At 39.3% G+C, this 17,606-nt stretch overlaps 1 protein-coding gene across 10 annotated transcripts in view; it reads right to left on the reverse strand.

Annotated features, from left to right (window-relative positions):
• Positions 1–17,606, reverse strand: part of LOC127636331 (calcium/calmodulin-dependent protein kinase type II subunit beta-like) — an 82,206-nt gene that overhangs the window by 49,009 nt on the left and 15,591 nt on the right. For 6 of the 10 annotated variants that reach the window (XM_052116836.1, XM_052116831.1, XM_052116818.1 and 3 more), the window contains exons 3-5: positions 13,524–13,583; positions 13,268–13,322; positions 10,044–10,109 (exon numbers count right to left, since the gene is read on the reverse strand). In XM_052116836.1, the coding sequence (XP_051972796.1) occupies positions 10,044–10,109; positions 13,268–13,322; positions 13,524–13,583 (181 nt within the window). Of the gene's footprint in view, positions 1–2,129; positions 2,203–10,043; positions 10,110–13,267; positions 13,323–13,523; positions 13,584–17,606 lie in introns of all 10 variants that reach the window. The other 4 variants (XM_052116800.1, XM_052116793.1, XM_052116815.1 and 1 more) reach the window with 1 other exon arrangement.

Genomic DNA, 17,606 nt, shown 5'->3' on the forward strand with positions numbered 1-17,606 from the left:
TTGCTTCATTCTTGTTTTCTGTAGTGTACTTTAGTGAAAGATGCTGGTATGCATCTATATTGCTGCTCACTGTATTTCTCTGCTCCGGTCTACTGTCGGTAAAATAACTGCATCTGCAGCTCTACTATGCACCTCATGATGTGGGCCGGGGGAAGAGAGGCAACGTGTATGGAGCGCGAAAGGGCATTAATGAAGCATATTTGGTGCTCGAGAAAAATAAGCTGAAAGATCAGTGCTATTTAAGCCCCGGAGCACTTGCAATGTACACAGCTCTGTTGTTTTGTCACGCTGCTAATCTAAAGTCCCCTACACACATGCAGCAACTTTATCGCATGATGTCGCTATCTCTGTACTGTGAAGTCACCAGTGGGCATTCCTACAGCTGTCGCTCTAACGCTGGTGGACTGCACATCTGGCCATGTCTTTGGACATATATGATCACAGATGAGGCATTTTGCTATTAAAACTATGATTTCATTCTAATATGACAAGGAGTCAGTTTTCTTGTCCCTAAAAATGCACATTCTGCAGGGGAGAGTGAGGGGAGGTACGTTTTACTCATTAAAACCTGCATCTAATTTTAACCTTTAAAACCTAGTATGATTACAGCACCATTGCACTCACTTTTGGCGCCTCCTGCAGGACATTTCACTAGGAAACTGCGGCAAAACGTGTAATAAGGCACTTTATATAATTATTGTAATAATAATTGTTGTTTTGCAAAAACATTAACAAGAGATAAGGCTGGTAAATGAGATTGCCAAGACCATTAAAAATAGCATGTAAATGCGGACAGGTATTCTTTTGTTGCTTGTTTATTGATTTGGATAAACCCATAAAATGTTTTTACAGTGTGCTGACCTCAAACACAACATTTACATTTATGCATTTGGCAGACGCTTTTATCCAAAACTTACAGTGCACTTGTTACAGTGACATTCCCCCTGGGGCAACCTGGAGGGGGATGGGTGGGGATTGAACCAGCAACCTTCTGATTACCAGCTATGTTGTGCTTTAGCCCACTCCGCCACCACTACACCATAAATTCCGTATGTCTGAGGAAATAACGTTGTTTTGAACTGGCTAGTGTCACCCCGGCTTTAATTTACTGTTACGAGAAGGATGTTGCAATGTCGCATCGCGTCTGGTTAGGACATGGTGTGACAGTGGGAATTAGTTTTCTTTTATGGTTTCTTTTCATCAGGATGTTGTATTTGCAATAACAGCATAGTAAGCAAAGGTAAAAGTAAAACCATGATAACATGGACAGTAACCATAAAACAAATTATGCCATTTTTCATAAGAAAAACACATCCCAAAATTAAACTGTATTCCCTCATTACCCCGATATACTGATTTAAGTTCATGGTAAATATTTTTTAATATCTGTGATGTGTGGATTGAAAGCCTTGTTCATGTACAGATTTATCCTTTATTCCTTTTCAATGCTTTTTAGAAAATCTTTATAGGTTTTCATAGAGGTTTTAAATAAATAATCAATGCCGAATCCACGACCCAGCCCGTGCTTCTCGAGCGCTGTTTATGATAATTTATTGTGGCTGAGCGCTCGACACCGGTCCACGTGTAAAAAAAAAACACATGTGCTCTGCGCTGATTTATTCATTAAGCCACGCTGACTGATCCGGGTGGAAAATTTTCCATTCGTGTTTTGAACGTTTGCCGTTTGATATTTCTCATGCGCAACAAAAAATAACAGTGCACAATCAGACAGTCAGGCAACTTTGTAACTTTCGCAGTCTGGAGCCCTGTAAAAGGATGTTTACACAATAATTCACTACTCTTGTAACAGAAAACAGTAACAGAAAAACGAATCAAAATAAGGAACAAACAACTAAAAACCTTCAAAGTTTTGGGCAAAAATAGCCTTGACACCTTGAAAGTTTTGTCTGTGTTGAGGAGCATACCATCATCAAGCTAAAGATCAAACACAGAATGCAAGGATTTGTGATGTTTGGGGAGCAAGTCAATGGATTAAGGGTAGTTTATGATGCCATAGACAGACAGACGGATAGACAGACAGGCTATAGCTAAAGACATACACATGGACAGGAGCAAGCAGGGGCAAACAGACAGGCAATATGCAGGCAGTGTGTGAGCTACATACTGACCTTCAGGTCCCTGTGCACAATGTCATGTTGGTGAATATGATGGACACTGTCTAGAATCTGATGGATACAGTGACTGTGAAGACAAAACAGAAGAAAAGAAAAGGGAAAGGAGGGGGAGAGGGAGGGAATGACAGTTGAAGGGGGACATGTGAGGATGGACAGAGTGAAATCAAATGATTGATGGAGGGATAGCAGAAAACAAGGGGATGGGATGAATCAATAATCAAGGGATGGGATGAGTGACATGTACAGGAGAGGGATTAAATGAGAATGGGGTGTAAATGGTAGAAGTGAAGAGACAGAACCATTTAGACATGAGACACAGAACTGTCAACAACAACAACGACATCAGAGAGAGAGAGAGAGAGAGAGAGAGAGAGAGAGAGAGAGAGAGAGAGAGAGAGAGAGAGTAGGAGGAAGGGAGGTGAGGAGCAACAGGAGTAGAGGGTGTATGTGTGCGTTTTAAGAATGAAGGATGTGTAATTAACTGCTAGGGATCTCCTTTAATATAGTGTATTCTAAGTGCAATCTCACACACACACACACACACACACACACACACGTTGGGTTTCCATGTTTTATGGGGACTTTCCATAGACATAATGGTTTTTAAAAAACATAATTTAGTATAATTTATAAGCTGTTTTCCTCATGGGGATAAATGCCCACAATGTGATAAATACATGTTCACGCGCACACGCACACACTCACATCCATATGGTTGCTAGGTTATTCTGGGTGATTGTTAGGGTTGATTAATGGCTCATCAAGTCAAAAAAGCCCACACCCAAAATTCTATGATATTGTGGTCCCTAGAAATGGCATGGTCACTCCTTCAAAATTTTTATATATTAAGGATGATTGTTTAATGGAGTATGAAAGTCTGGTTCAGAAATTAAAAATTACATAAATATTTTCCACAGGGGAATTGATTTTTAAAAAACAGACTTACTGTGAGTTTCAACAGTAAATCGATGGTGTATGCTTCTGTTGATGGCATTACTTCATGTAATAACTTAATTTTTTTAGAAATCAAATTCACTAAAGGAATTTGTGATCAATATCTACGCTACCCATGATCCTGAAGGAAAAAGATCCACCAATCAGAGAATCGCAGCAAACAAACCACTGCAAAAGAGCCCAACAGTGACCGCATGCTTCCAAGCTTTTCAAATTATTGTTTTTGTTGTTGTTGCTTCAAATCAAAGTTTGAAATGTTGTTATTTTGAGCTGGTTGGTTTGGCTTGTGGCTTAGAACTCTTGTTTGAAGTACTTTGCGACATCTCAATGGAAAAAATGAATGGCAAAACACGTCTGGAACAAAGATGGCTTAAAATATAGCTTCTGCACTGATCACTCCATAATGATGCTTGCATATACAAACACCACTAATATTATCAGTGTTCTGTTTTTCAAGGATTTAAACTGCAATAAAATCCTTACATCTGGGCAAATGGACATTACACAATAAAACAAACCTAGAAATACACAATTAAATACTACACTTCTTTATAAAAAAGAAGTGATATATTTTCACGGATATAGAACTCTGGGCCTGTTATATAGCATCATGTTCTCTTGTCACACTTCCAACAACATAGCATAGAAAGTGTCACTGACACTATCACAGACAGAAAAAGAGAGAGAGGGAGAGAGAGAGGGAGAAAGGAAAAAGTAAGAACTAATGTCAGAAAAAGAGAGAGGGAAAGAGAGAGACAGATGGCAAATGGGCGGGGGGCTCTAATTATGTGTTAATTGGAGCCCTAGTTTCTCGGTCTCGCTATCTCTGAGGAGGTAGAGGGCAGCATAGGGCTGCAGGGATGCAGAAGAGGGATGTGCAAGAAAGAGAGAGAACAACAGAGATGGAAAGAATGAAGAAAAATAGAGAGAGAGAGAGAGAGAGAGAGAGAGAGAGAGAGAGAGAGAGAGAGAGAGAGAGGAATGGTAGAGACAGCAGGTGGAGGGACAGACTGCAGGTGGGGAGGGGACCCCATAGACTTACATTAAAAGAGACTGGAACCATTTAGGGGCCGAAAATCATGAGAGAGAGCTCTTCAGACCTGGTCCAGTGATCAACCACCCACAACACACTTCCAGTAGCATAGCAACCACTCAGAACACCATTGAAAACTAATAGCATTGTTAACAACACTCCAGGATTGTGGCGGCGAGTTTTCCAAGGGCAAGCAGCACTCACTCACACTGAGAAACTTTGGAACTGATGGAAGGGGACAGTTGATCGGGTTAAGTGGACAGTTAATAGATGTTCAATTAGCCTATTAATATATTGGTCTATCACTGATCACAAATGTTATTAAACTTAATTTACGATGAATCTGGGAGTTTATTGAGGTTTAAGTGTCTTACTGTATACCTAACTAGCTATTATCTTATATTATAACCTGTGACATTATAGTCAATTTTAAAATTCAGTGTATATCAATTTGGAGTTCCCTATCTGTCACTCACTCAAAGTTGTTTCGATGTACTGACACTAGGGGTTCGCTCGAGAGCGAGTCTCACTCGTGCATGGTCGAGTGTTGTTCTTCCCCTGGGTGGTTCCGCAGCGGAGTTCACAGGTGTAAAAGAGCAATTTCTTAGAGTAATTTTCTATAAAAGAGCTCGCACAAATGATTAGCATCTTTTTAAAGATGTCCTTTCCCCTTTGTGCTACCGATTGCTTGGGTTGCCATCACGCTAAGACAGCATATTGCGGATGGGACATGTTCTCACTGCGAGAATATTGCGTTCGCAGTAATCTTCTTTCTTCCTGAAGCAGAGAACCACCGCGGCTGCTCCCCAACCTGGTCCGTCCTGTGCTGAAGCACAGGCGACAAGGGCGGCGAGCACCGTGGGCAATTTGGGGGTGGCTATGGGAGTCTATCCATCGGCTCGGTCACCACGGCCTCCCATCTACCAGCACGGTCGTTCTGCCCGGTACGGTTCACGAGCGACGCAGGCCTCAGGGCAGATTTAATGTCTCGATCGGGGCTCGCGATGATGATGAGTTATCGGTCGCAGCATGGGAGGGTGGGCTGCTGCTTTCAGAAGCAGATGAATCTACTGAGCTCCCGCTCTCAGGATGAAGCGGACGCTCATTTAGCAGCGATGCTTGCCCAGGCAGCTACAAACATCAGGCTTGAGTGGAACCCTCCGCCCTGCCCTGAGCGTTCATGGCTGGACGACTGGTTTCTGGGCTTGGAGCACGATTCACGGCCGCGACCTGCCCTGAAGTGTGCGAGGAGCTCACAAAGTCACGGAAGGTGCCTTTCTCCGGCCGGACATGCTTTGTGGGCCTTGGCCCTTTTCAGGTGAGCCCGTTTATTTGGGCTCAGTGCTCCATACGTGGTGATTCCACCCTCTGTAATACCGTATGATGCATTTCCACTGTTCGGTTTCCCCGTCTCCATAGATATGGAATGAAACCCCTGGGGAGGACCCTATGTGAACTTCCCGGTCGGTAAGTCCATTTGGAGGTATTCTCCACATGTTATCCTCCCTCTGGTAGGATGTGGTCTCCATAATGCTCTCCTTCTAGAAGAGGGAAGACCACTTCCCCAGCGCTATTCTATAAGGTGCTCGGTGGGAAATTGCTAAATATAGAAATCAGGAAAGGCCACCTGGTAAGTGCTCTCTTTCCACCATTATCAGGACCTGGGAGGTGCCTTACCTGACATGCTGGAAGGTCACGACGTGGTTGAGCGCTCACTGCAAGGCACACAGCAGCTTGCCCATGTCCACCACCCTGTACCTTGTGACACGGTTCAGGGCCTGTGGTGTTTAGTATAGGGACCCCTAGTGTCACTACATCGACACAACGTTGAGTGAGTGACAGATAGGGAATGTCTCGGCTACTCCTGTAACCTCAGTTCCCTGATGGGGGGAACGAGATGTTGTGTCCCTTCTGCCACAGCGCTGGACCGACTGATGACATGGCCGGGACTCTCTCTCTCGGCTCCTCAGCACAAATATGAATGAGTGGTGCACGCCATATCCTTTTATACCCGTATGTACGGGGTGGAAAGCGGCATGAAAAATTCCACTCGCCAATTCTCATTGGCCTTTTCTGAATAAATCAAAGGTGATTGGGGCTCTCAAGAGCAAACCCCTAGTGTCACTACATCGACACATCCTCTCGTTCCCACCATCTGGGTAACCAAGTAATCGAGACGTTTTCAAGGTTGAGATACCATCCCAAGGGGACATCCTGTGCTTCATATACTGCCATGTATTAACATATAATTGCAGTTAATGCATTGTAAAAGCGTTATCGTGCAAGTACACTTTGTAAACTGCCCTTTAGCAGACACTCAGCTGAAGTGTAATGTGGTAGCACAAAGCTGGGTCATGGACATAAAAGCAAATTGCTCAACTGACACCGATCAGTGAGCTACTTCAATCCCAAGTAGCTAAACTACTTGGGATTGAAACTGTAACATATGATAAGCAGTCCAGATTAGACAACCAGTAATATAATATAATAAATTTTTTGGACAGTGTTCCAGGGTCCTGGGGTTAAATGTTTTGCTTGTGTGCATAATGGAGACCAATGGTTCCTACAATTTTTGACCAATTAATTTTCCTTGACCTTCCATGACACTTTCCAGTCATTTATGATTACAGAACACAGATTAATTAAAAAAAAAAATTTATTAGAGATTGCTGGGACATTTATATGTTGGGTATGAATCTTATGACTTTAGATTAATGTTAATAATTATTAGTGTACAAATGTGTCCAATAAGACCCTCAATAAACAGACTGACATTATCACACTGATTTATGGCCAAATATTTACACAATAATATTTAGAAAACAGCTAAACTAAATATATATCAAATTAATTTAGGGCTGGGAAATTTAATCAGTTATGGTCTGCTTTGGTAATGACGTAGGCGTACCCACGTTATCAAGCTTTCAAAACAGATGTGGGAAAAAATTGAGGTACACCATCTAGCTCTCCAAATAAGCACCCTGTCCAGTAGCGGTGCAAAACTCCTCCGTCACACAAGAAAAACTAAAATATTGTGATGTTCCATGCTACAGTCGCCGATTTTTTATGTCATCGTTCTGTATCGAGTTAAAAGACCATTTGAAATCTGAATTGAGCAGCCAGAGTGTCCGGACTGAGACGCATCTGAAAAAATCTGATTTCAATTGCATTTGAAACCACCTCCCGATGTGGATTGAATCAGATTCGTAAAAATCAGATTTCATGTTTTTTTTTTTGCTGTCCAGACTATCAAAAACTCATCTGGATACAATCTGGATATGCAAAAAATCTTATTTTTAGTGGCAGTCTGAACAAGGCCTAATAATGTATTAGCAATGTACACTTAAGATTATCTTGCCAATACAGTTTATACTGCTTATAATTGAATCTCATCCTTTTATCCTATAAGTTAAAAAAAGTCCAAAGTAAAATGAAAGATTTAGCCCAACTTTTAATTACAGCATGTCCACTGATTTCATGGTCTGTATACATAACCTTGTTTCAAAGATTTATACCAGTAAAAACAAAACAACATTTCAACATTTGTAACCACATTATTTGAACGTACATATTTAAGCTATTAAAATAAATGATGACTAACAAATTTCTTGCAAGTTCTTTGAGACCAAAAATTACAGTATATTATATTTTTTTAATGTTTGTTGTAATATATCATATACTTCTATAATATCAAATTATTAATTAATAAAAGAAAATGATTGATTCACAGCCCTAAATTATATATATAAAAAATACCTTTACTATAGACTTACATATTAGACTTTAAGATTGCACTGATTTTTCAAAGTTGACAAAATCCATGGGAACATGGGAACCCTGGGTGACAGTTCATGGATCGACCCTTGCCGTGTTTGAACCTACAGCTTTACACTTGCCAGCCCAGATATTCAACCACTAATTTATACCACCCCACACTGAAACTCTTAAAATGAATAACTCAGTATTACACACCCACATAATGTATGCAGGGAAGTCTGTGTTAGCTGCTCTGAGGAATTGCATATATGGTTGGACAGCAGAGGTGATAATGCCTGGGACTAACACCTTTAACTACATCCTGTAAACCCTGGTAACAAGCATCCAAAAACAAACACACACACACACACACTGTGGAAAGGGATATGCAAGGTGCAGACAAAAGACTGGTCTGGCTGTGTGTACTGGTCTGGCTATACATATGCCAAATGTTGTTGCTATATCTTCACAAATATAGTGAAACATGTCAAAAACAGACTTGTGAGGACATCTAAAGTGGTCCTGACTATTTGAAATGCTAACGTCAAGACAACTTCAGTTGTATAGCACTTTTCACAATGCACACTCTTTTCAAATAAGTTTAAGGAAAAACATACCTTAATGCTCCCAGTGAGCAAGCCAAAGTGAATGTAGCAATGTTTATAAATGTTGTTTTTCTTTTAATCTACTGATATCAAAAGGTTTCAATAAGGGTTAGCTTTTAAGGCCCCCAGCATGCTTTATACGAAATCCAAGAACAAATGTTGTAACGTCATGTGCAATGTTTTTGGAGTTTGTTTCAGTGGTTTGTAATAGCTCGCCTATGCAAACTTTCAGGAAACCGTTGCACCGGCTGATAAAGAACTTCTTACTGCCATTGGTACACACCATTGGTAGGTGTGACCAGGAGCTCAGTCAACATGAACACACCAGCATGCAGAGTTATTAGTGAGCTGGTGCAATCTTATCTACATCTGTACAATCAATCGCATAGAGACGTTTTCCAAAAATATGTCATGCAATTTATTTTTTAATTAATCAACTAAAGGAATCAAACCTACTTGAATACTCTAAGTGCCCATTAACTATTGTTTTATTTGCTGCTTAGCTCATGTGCTGTCTGCAGCCAAAAGCCATTCACACATCTGCTCAATGTGAGATATGCCTCTTTTATTGTCACTCTTTTGTCTGTATTCAGCCCATTAACACTTTTTATACACCTATCTTTGCAATAGTTTCACTAACACCATAAAATACATTACAGAGGGTAATCAGCACATATTATGACCACGTAGAAGCATCACAAATGCAGAATGTAAACATGACAAATTACACATAATATACTGCATAATTATTACTTCAAATCATTGAGTGGTTAAAACAGGTCCTTTTACTGATCTTGTGTGAATTCTACTGATAGAATGAGGCATTAATTAATTGATAACACATTTTAATGTCACATTAGTTAAGATTTTACATGTAGTCTACATGTTCCTCTAAACGGCTTCCACATTGGTGTTGCTGGTGTCTGAATGTTCGCAAACAGTATACCATTGCTCAGCTGTTTTGAACTTTTTGGGCTCTGAGCAAAGAACGAAAAGAATGTTTCCATGTATGCCAGTTCCTTAAGGGATAGGATCATGGTTTAAAAAATATGCGTCTATGAGATGTGTGTGTGTGTGTGTGTGTGTGTGTGTGTTTGAGCAGGTGTTTGTGTATGAGAAAAAGGGTGTGTTATTATGATGTGTTATGTTAGGACAGATATAGATCAGTAGAAAAAAAGAAGAAGACAGATCTAGAGACAGAGAGACAGAGACAGAACAGAAACACTATAGAACTATTAGAGTGGCACTTTATATAGTTCACATAAAGCACATGAAATACACACAACAGAATACAGTTCCTTTCCTCAATGTTAGTGTCCAGTTCTATCATGCCACCTTTTAGTCAAAACTGCATGTTTCACCCTAGTGTGTTGGGGACAATGAGCACGATCTGTTCGGAATAGCATCTCCACTTGCAAAACAAACTATCACTAAATGTATATGTGGTGGTGACGTGTGCAACAAGCTAGGGCAAATTAAACGGGAAAAGAAAGGGTAGAAGAAAGGACAGGTGCACAGTGAAAAGTGTAGTTGGAAAAAGAAATCAAGAGTATTCCTTACCTGGCATCTGCTTCACTGTAGTACTCTCTGGCCACAATGTCTTCAAACAGTTCACCTCCAGTCACCCTAAAAAGGCAGCAAGTTCAGCTTGGCTATTTACTAATTCAAACAAAATTCCTGTTCTAGAGTGCATGCCTCTTCCTGGCACTTATTTTCCAAGCAGAGGAGAATCCAATGTGAAAATTATGAGGAAGTCTAAAACTGTGAAAACTAGGGAGATGGGTTTTAAAGGGATAGTTCACCCAAAAATGAAAATGCTCTCATAATTTACTCACCCTCATGCCATACCAGATGTGTATGACTTTCTTTTAGATTGTTAAAATAATATTTCAGCTCTGTTGGTACTCACAATGCAAGTGAATGGTGACCAGAACTTTGAAGGCCCAAAAGGCAGTATAGAAGTAATCCATACAACTCCAGTGGTTAAATCCATATCTTCTGAAGCGATATTATAGGTCTTATAAACAAATTAATATTTAAGCCCTTTTTAACTGTAAATCTACACTTTCACTTTCACAACCAGCCCACCTAAAGGTTGGGGCTAGCCAAAGTTGGAGATTGATAGAAGAAACACAGAAGAAAAAAAAGTCATGCACATCTGGAATGGTATGAGTAAATGATGAAAAATGGTATGAGAAAAAAATAAAGAACGATAATGCCCATCACTAAATTAGGCGGAAAGGTGTCATCACAGTCTGTTAAAGGGGTCCCTTAAAAAGATACTTCCTACTTTCGGTTCCTCAAGCAAAACTATTGTTATGGTTTTTGGAATATAGTGCAGGAGCTGTATGAACAACATCAGGGTTCCCACTCGTTTCAAGGCACAATTTTCCAGGGCATTTCCAGGACATTGTATGTGCACAACAAATGCAATATTTAAGCAAAAACACATGTGTCCATTTAAATCAAGCTTTTATTTTGGCGTTGTCAATGTTTTTGTTTATTCACCAACCCAGTGTGAATTAATTTTTAAAAATAATCAGTGGTCCAACTGTCATCATTGTCTAAAGTTTATAACTCACAGGGATGCAAACTCTAATTGTGCGCTTTTAGGCAAGGTGAGACAATCACTGATCCTCTAACATATTTTCTGGGGTAACTTTTTTTAAAGAATGAGCTAAAAGAACCAAATTAAGCTAATTAAATTTTTCAAGTATAGAAAATTATCTGCACAATTGTGCAGAATTGGCTGCAAAAATAAAGGGTATTTTGGAATGGCTTGCTTCTGTTTAATAAATGTCTAATAAATAAAATGCTTCTGGAGATACTACTAGGTGGCAACAAATGAGTGTCTTATGTGCTATGAGTGAGTCAATTAATCATTTTGAGATGTTCATGACCAAAATCTGCCAAGAATCTTTATAGTATTTTAGCATTATAATAACAAAGCATATCTCTAATTTCTGTTAAGTTTGTGAACTGCCAAGACTTTTCATCCAAAAAGACAACAATAATAGTCTAATAATAATAATAATAATAATAATAATAATAATAATGAGTTTCAATAATGTCCTTACCTTCTCCTTTATTAAAATTTGCATATCAAATCTACAGACTTTAGTAGAATGTTTAAGCATAAGAACAAAGCAGATGTGCGTTATCATTTTCCAACAACATTTAAACTGCTGAGCATGACATTTATCATAAAAGGCAACAGTAATAGTCTAATAATAATAATTTTGAGTTTCAATAATCTTCTTTCGTGATTGTAAAACGTATTTCACATGAGTTGAGACGAGGCATCAATGCTCCAATAAACGCTAACCTTAAGCGGTGCCTTGCCCTCCACGTGACAAGTGTTGCAGAAAGCATCACGGAGAGGCGAATTTACAAGCTTGCCACACAAGAAAGCAGGAGGTGTGCACAATAAACATTGAAAACATGTGTTTGGCATAGAAAAAGCCTGTCAATTGCTTTGATTGCAGAAAGTAAAAAGACGACTTGTTTATCTTGAAGTCTTAGTGTTTGATTTTTAGGTGAATGTAATTACAGTATAAGCCCCTACTTATAAGCTTTTTTTTTGCTTCTTTGGGAGACCCATTTCACTGTACTGTACCCAATCTACTCTGTACTTTTAAAAACTGTATTATTGTAATGTTTGAAGAGGTATTGTGAATAAACTGAAACTGAAGTAGTTAAATAACTGAGGTCTCTGGATACTCTAAACGATAAGGTAATAAATTATGAGACATTCAATACCTCTTCATAAAATTGGACAGTTTTAAAATATTTATTGTAGCTTTGTACTTTCAAAGACATTACTTGTGAGGCAAAAATTAATGTGAAAAACCCTTTTGTGTGACGTTGGAGCCGAGGTTGCATTGACGCGTCACTTCATAGACTTCAATGTGTTTGGCAGCACTGATTGAGTCATGTGAAGGCCCACAACATGTATAAACATCTGTTACGTTTACACCTTAAATAGCTCTTCCACCCTTTTCTCTCCATGATGAACAAGGTAGACTCACATGCCGATGCTAAAGTAAATGAACAACATGCCCCTCTCATTCAGTCGGTCGGTACATGTACCAGGTCATTCAGTTTGTTTATGAATAAGAAGTTTCACATGTGCCACTTCTCACTGTGCACGTGCTGCTGTAGCAAAGCACGCGATTAACCGATGTAACCGATCAAGCGATCTTCCTCGGTTGGACCGCAATTGCCAAGCACACGATTGGCCGCAGCTGTAATCAATCATGAGGGTGACCGCGCCCTAATCTGTTGATGTTGTTTCACAATGCACAGCTGGCGGCAGTGACAAAAAATATACAAATTTGTGTATTTGACTCCTATTCGGAGTCCCGATCGTTATCATGTTTTTGTACATGTAACGAAAACCTTGCTAGCAACACCGTCAAACCGTTTTATTATTCTAAAAATATTTTCCAAGACAAATAATTCTGTTCCAGGACATTTAGGTATTTTTTTAATTTTCCATGACGTTTCCATGATTGGAAAACTGCATTGCAAAATTCCAGGTTTTCCAAGCATTCCAGGATGCATGGGAACCCTGAACATGTATATTACTTTAGGTTACTTATTCAATTTGGGTGAACTACCCCTTTAACAGTACAGCAGAATGAAAAAAGCAGAATGATTTTAAAAGTGTTTAGAGGGACAGCTTATTAGAGATAAATCCCTTTAAGCTGTGCTATACTTCACATCAAGGGTAATTCATGACGGGAAACTGAGGTACATTCTGACAGTAATACATTAACACTTACAAATCAAACAGTAGGTAGTGGAAGCCCTCCTCTGATATACTGTCATGAAGACGAACTATAACAGAAAAAGAGAAATGAAACAAGGTTTTGTTGTGATGATGAGGACAATATCGTAATTAACATCCACCTGGGCTGAGAGTTGGAGAACAATCCATTATAAACAATCACTCAAATAGAGTTCAAACACTTTTTTTGTACGCACATTCCTTGCCAATAATTGTAGCTATTATTATTGTGGGGAATAAAAAAAACTCACCAATATTGGAGTGTTTCAGCAGACGACAGATTCGGGCTTCTCGTTCCAGTTTTTGATGATCTGAGAGTCAAAAACAGAAAGAGCAATTAAAACCACTTATAAAAATGAAATCAACAATAATGGTTAAGGACTTGCTTAAAAGAAACCAAAGCTGTACTCATTTTTAATTGTTAATAAACTTTTGGTCTAATATTTTCAATTATTTGTTACTATGGTTAGGAGCAACCTCATTACGTTTATAATTTAATAATAATAATAATAATAATAATAATAATCATCTATCAAGGATCCTGAGATGCAGATTAGCATGTGCTATAATATCTATGTGCAAATCATCTTTTTTAGTTTTTGTGCTGACATCATATTTTTGTACTGTCCATATTCAAATAAATAAATAAACTTCAATAAATGGGTGTACCATGCATGGTAAAAATAAGAGACAGAGCAGGTACATATTGTAAAATTAGCAGTTTATCTCACACCAGTCACATTGGTTAAAGCCCTGCTGTAGAGAATTACATGCCATGTTTCCATTGGCAATAACCTGATCACATGCCAAAAATGATATTATGCTTTTTAATTACATCCACACTGCTTCCTGTGTCAAGCATTGAGCATTTGGCACAAAAGCACAAGGGGAGGTGGCAAAACAAAACTCATCAATTAGATATAATTTAGTCTTAAAAAAGGGTCAGTGTGGCTCAGAATTGATGGTGGCTAGTTGGAAACTAAGCACAATGTTAAAATGTGTACTTTGACTTTGGATTTAGGATTAGATTACAGGTTCACAAGGTGGATGTGTTGTGATGACACACACAAAAAAATATTCCTTGACACAACAACCATAATGCAGAGCTCCAGACTTTTTTAATATCTGTGATGTGTGGACTGAAAGCCTTAAAGGTGCGTACACACTGCCAGCGACATCGCGCGCGACAGCGACTCAATACCATTCATTTTCAATGCGAGCACAGCGACTTCCGGCAACACGAGCTGTCGCGACCGTTGCCGCTAGATGTGGGCGTGTCCAGCGACGCAACAAAGTTGAGAAAAGTTCAACTTTGGAGCGACTAACGGAAGCGACAGCCAATAGGAGAGAAGACGGGAGAGCTTACGTGATCCTTCTCTCTCTCTCGCTCAGCTCCTGCCGTAACGGAAAGATGGATGAAAGGCTAATTCTTGCTGTTAGAAATTTTCCAGTGCTCTATGATATGTCTCTTCCCACGTACAAGGACATTTTTAAGAAAAATACTGCGTGGAAAGGTGTATCTGAGATCACGGGGATATTGTGGACCCAGACAGACCGGCATTTGCATTTTCGCCGCAGATAAACAGCCGCTATGGCAAACAGCACGCCTGGTTTCTCATTCATCTTTGATATAAAGCATTTTATGTACTGATTCCATTTATATTTAGTCTTTTCCCTCCAAAATGTTTGTTTTTAGTGGCAAGAAAAGAGATTCGCTGTCAACAGCAATGGAATGACATCCGTGAATGTAATTTATAAACGTTACTAGGCAACCAGTAGTGGGAACACCCACTAGCTACTTCACCGCCAGCTACTGGCGACCTGCAGCGATAAAGTCGCTGGCAGTGTGTACGCAGCTTAAGGTGCGTACACACTGCCAGCGACTTTGTCGCTAGTGGGTGTTCCCACTGGGTCCATAAAATACCCGCGATCTCAGATACACCTTTCCACGCAGTATTTTTCTTAAAATGTCCTTGTACGTGGAAGAGACATATAATAGAGCACTGGAACATTTCTAACAGCAATAGCCTTTCATCCATCTTTCCGTTACTGCAGGAGCTGAGAGAGAGAGAGAGAGAGAGAGAGAGAGAGAGAAGGATCACGTGAGCTCTCCCGTCTTCTCTCCTATTGGCTGTCGCTTCTGTTAGTCCCTCTTCATTTGAATAAAGTTTAACTTGTCTCAACTTTGTCGCGTCGCTGGACACGCCCACATCTAGCGCCAACGGTCGCGACAGCTCGTGTCGCCGGAAATCGCTGTGCTCTCATTGAAAATGAATGGTATGGAGTCGCTGTCACGCGCAATGTCGCTGGCAGTGTGTACGCACCTTAAGCTACGATTTCTTTGTGCATGGTACAGATTTCTCCTTTATTCCATTTCAGTGCTGTTTAGAATGTTGGAGCCATTTATTATGATTTTAAACTAGTTTAATCATCAAAACATTATTCGTTTTCATAGAGATTTAAACAAATAATCAATGCTGAATCCACGACCCAGCCCACGCTTCTCATAGCGCTATGATGATCTGCGCTGACTGATCCGGGTACAGCTGTTTCCTTTCGTGTTTTGAACATTTGCGGTTTGATATTTCTCAACGACAGTTAGAGAATTAGAGTCAGCCAACTTTGTAGTCGCACCAGTGCGAGCTCTTGCAAAGTTCAATCACACTGTTAGGAAAAATGGTCGCACATTAATCGTACTCTGGATCCCTGATAATGTATGAAATTTATAAGGTGAACTTCGAGAGATACATCAAGTAAATTAATAATTGTGAGTTCCTTAAACTTCTTTGGCTAAAAATCCCTAAAATTAAGATTTTAATTTACTTATAACTCAAACATTCAAGTACAGGAGGTACCTTGTGCTTGAATAATTTAAGCATAGGCCTATTTGTTAGGTCAAAAGGAACTTAGGGCATTTAATTCATTATTATTAAGCATACAGAGATTTTAGCTCTTTTTTAGTATTATTGATGAAGACATCTGTATCAGAATAATACAAAACATGTGTCTTTTACTCGTGATTCATGCTCGTCTCTAAAAGGAGTTTGAAAGGGCGACTAATATCTCATCAAACTGATAGCAGCAAAAAAATCCTCAAGCTATTTGAGACAAATGAAACACAAAATCAAGTTTTGCAATTACAAATCTGCTTGCACTAATGACACTGCAGTGATCTACTTCAACAATCTGAAGAGGACAGACAAGAAAAAAGAATCAACAATACTGGAAATTCAGCTGCACTGTACATCTGTCAAGATATTTCTGTCTTTTTTAGACCAATTAAAGGGATAGTCACGCAAAATGATCATCACCCTCATGTTGTTCCAAATCTATACAACTTTCTCTTCCGTAGAACACAAACGAGATGTTAGGCAGAATGTTAGCCTCAGTCACCATTCACTTCTATTGGAACTTTTTTTCCATACGGTGCACGTACGGTAAATGGTGACTTAGGTTGTCAGACCGTATCATCCTGTCTAGCATCTTCTTTTAGTGGTCTACTGAAGAAAGAAAGTCATATGGGTTTGGAACAATATGAGGCTACGTCCACACTAATGTGTTGTCGTTTGAAAATCTCCTTGGTTTTGGCCTTCCTTCCACACTGATATGGCAGCGAAAACTGAGCTGTTCGAAATCGATCTCCCAAGTGGATACATTTACAAACACTGTTCAGGTTGTAGTAAGGGGACTTAATCGTTTTCATACATTTCGCTGTGGATGAAAAAAAAATTCTAAAATGTTTAAAATCAGCAGTGTGGGCAGAGAGCATTTCAAAAACAAAATTTTAAATGTATTCGTATTAATGAGTATTTAGCCTGAGAATTTGTAAATGACAACAGAATTGTAATTTTTGTGAAGAAAAACCCAAAAGTTTAATCAGAGTCATCAGTGCACATTATTCTTAATAAATAAAAGATTTGTCTGTTAACTTTCTTCAGTATATAATTACTTACAGTACACTGCCTCCTTTTATGATCATGTCATTCTTATTTTTCATCCTCTCCCCTCCAATCACCTGGCTCTATTCTGAAACGTAACACCCACTTTCCACAGTCCAATACATTCCCAATGGTCCCCCCGGTTTTTGGAACATGGAGATAAAGGATTGCAACACATTAGTGTGGACGTAGCCTCATATTGTTCCAAACCCATATGACTTTCTTTCTTCAGTAGAACACTAAAAGAAGATGCTAGACAAGATGTTACAGTCTGACAACCTTGATAGAGGTGAATGGGAGTGTATGGGAGATCACAGCAAATATAATTTTTGCTTATTCATTGCTCCAACATTAAAATAAAAACGCCACTTTTTCACATTTTCACAACTTTTCAAA

Source organism: Xyrauchen texanus, chromosome 4 (genome assembly GCF_025860055.1).
Source record: "Xyrauchen texanus isolate HMW12.3.18 chromosome 4, RBS_HiC_50CHRs, whole genome shotgun sequence".
NCBI lineage: Eukaryota > Metazoa > Chordata > Actinopteri > Cypriniformes > Catostomidae > Xyrauchen > Xyrauchen texanus.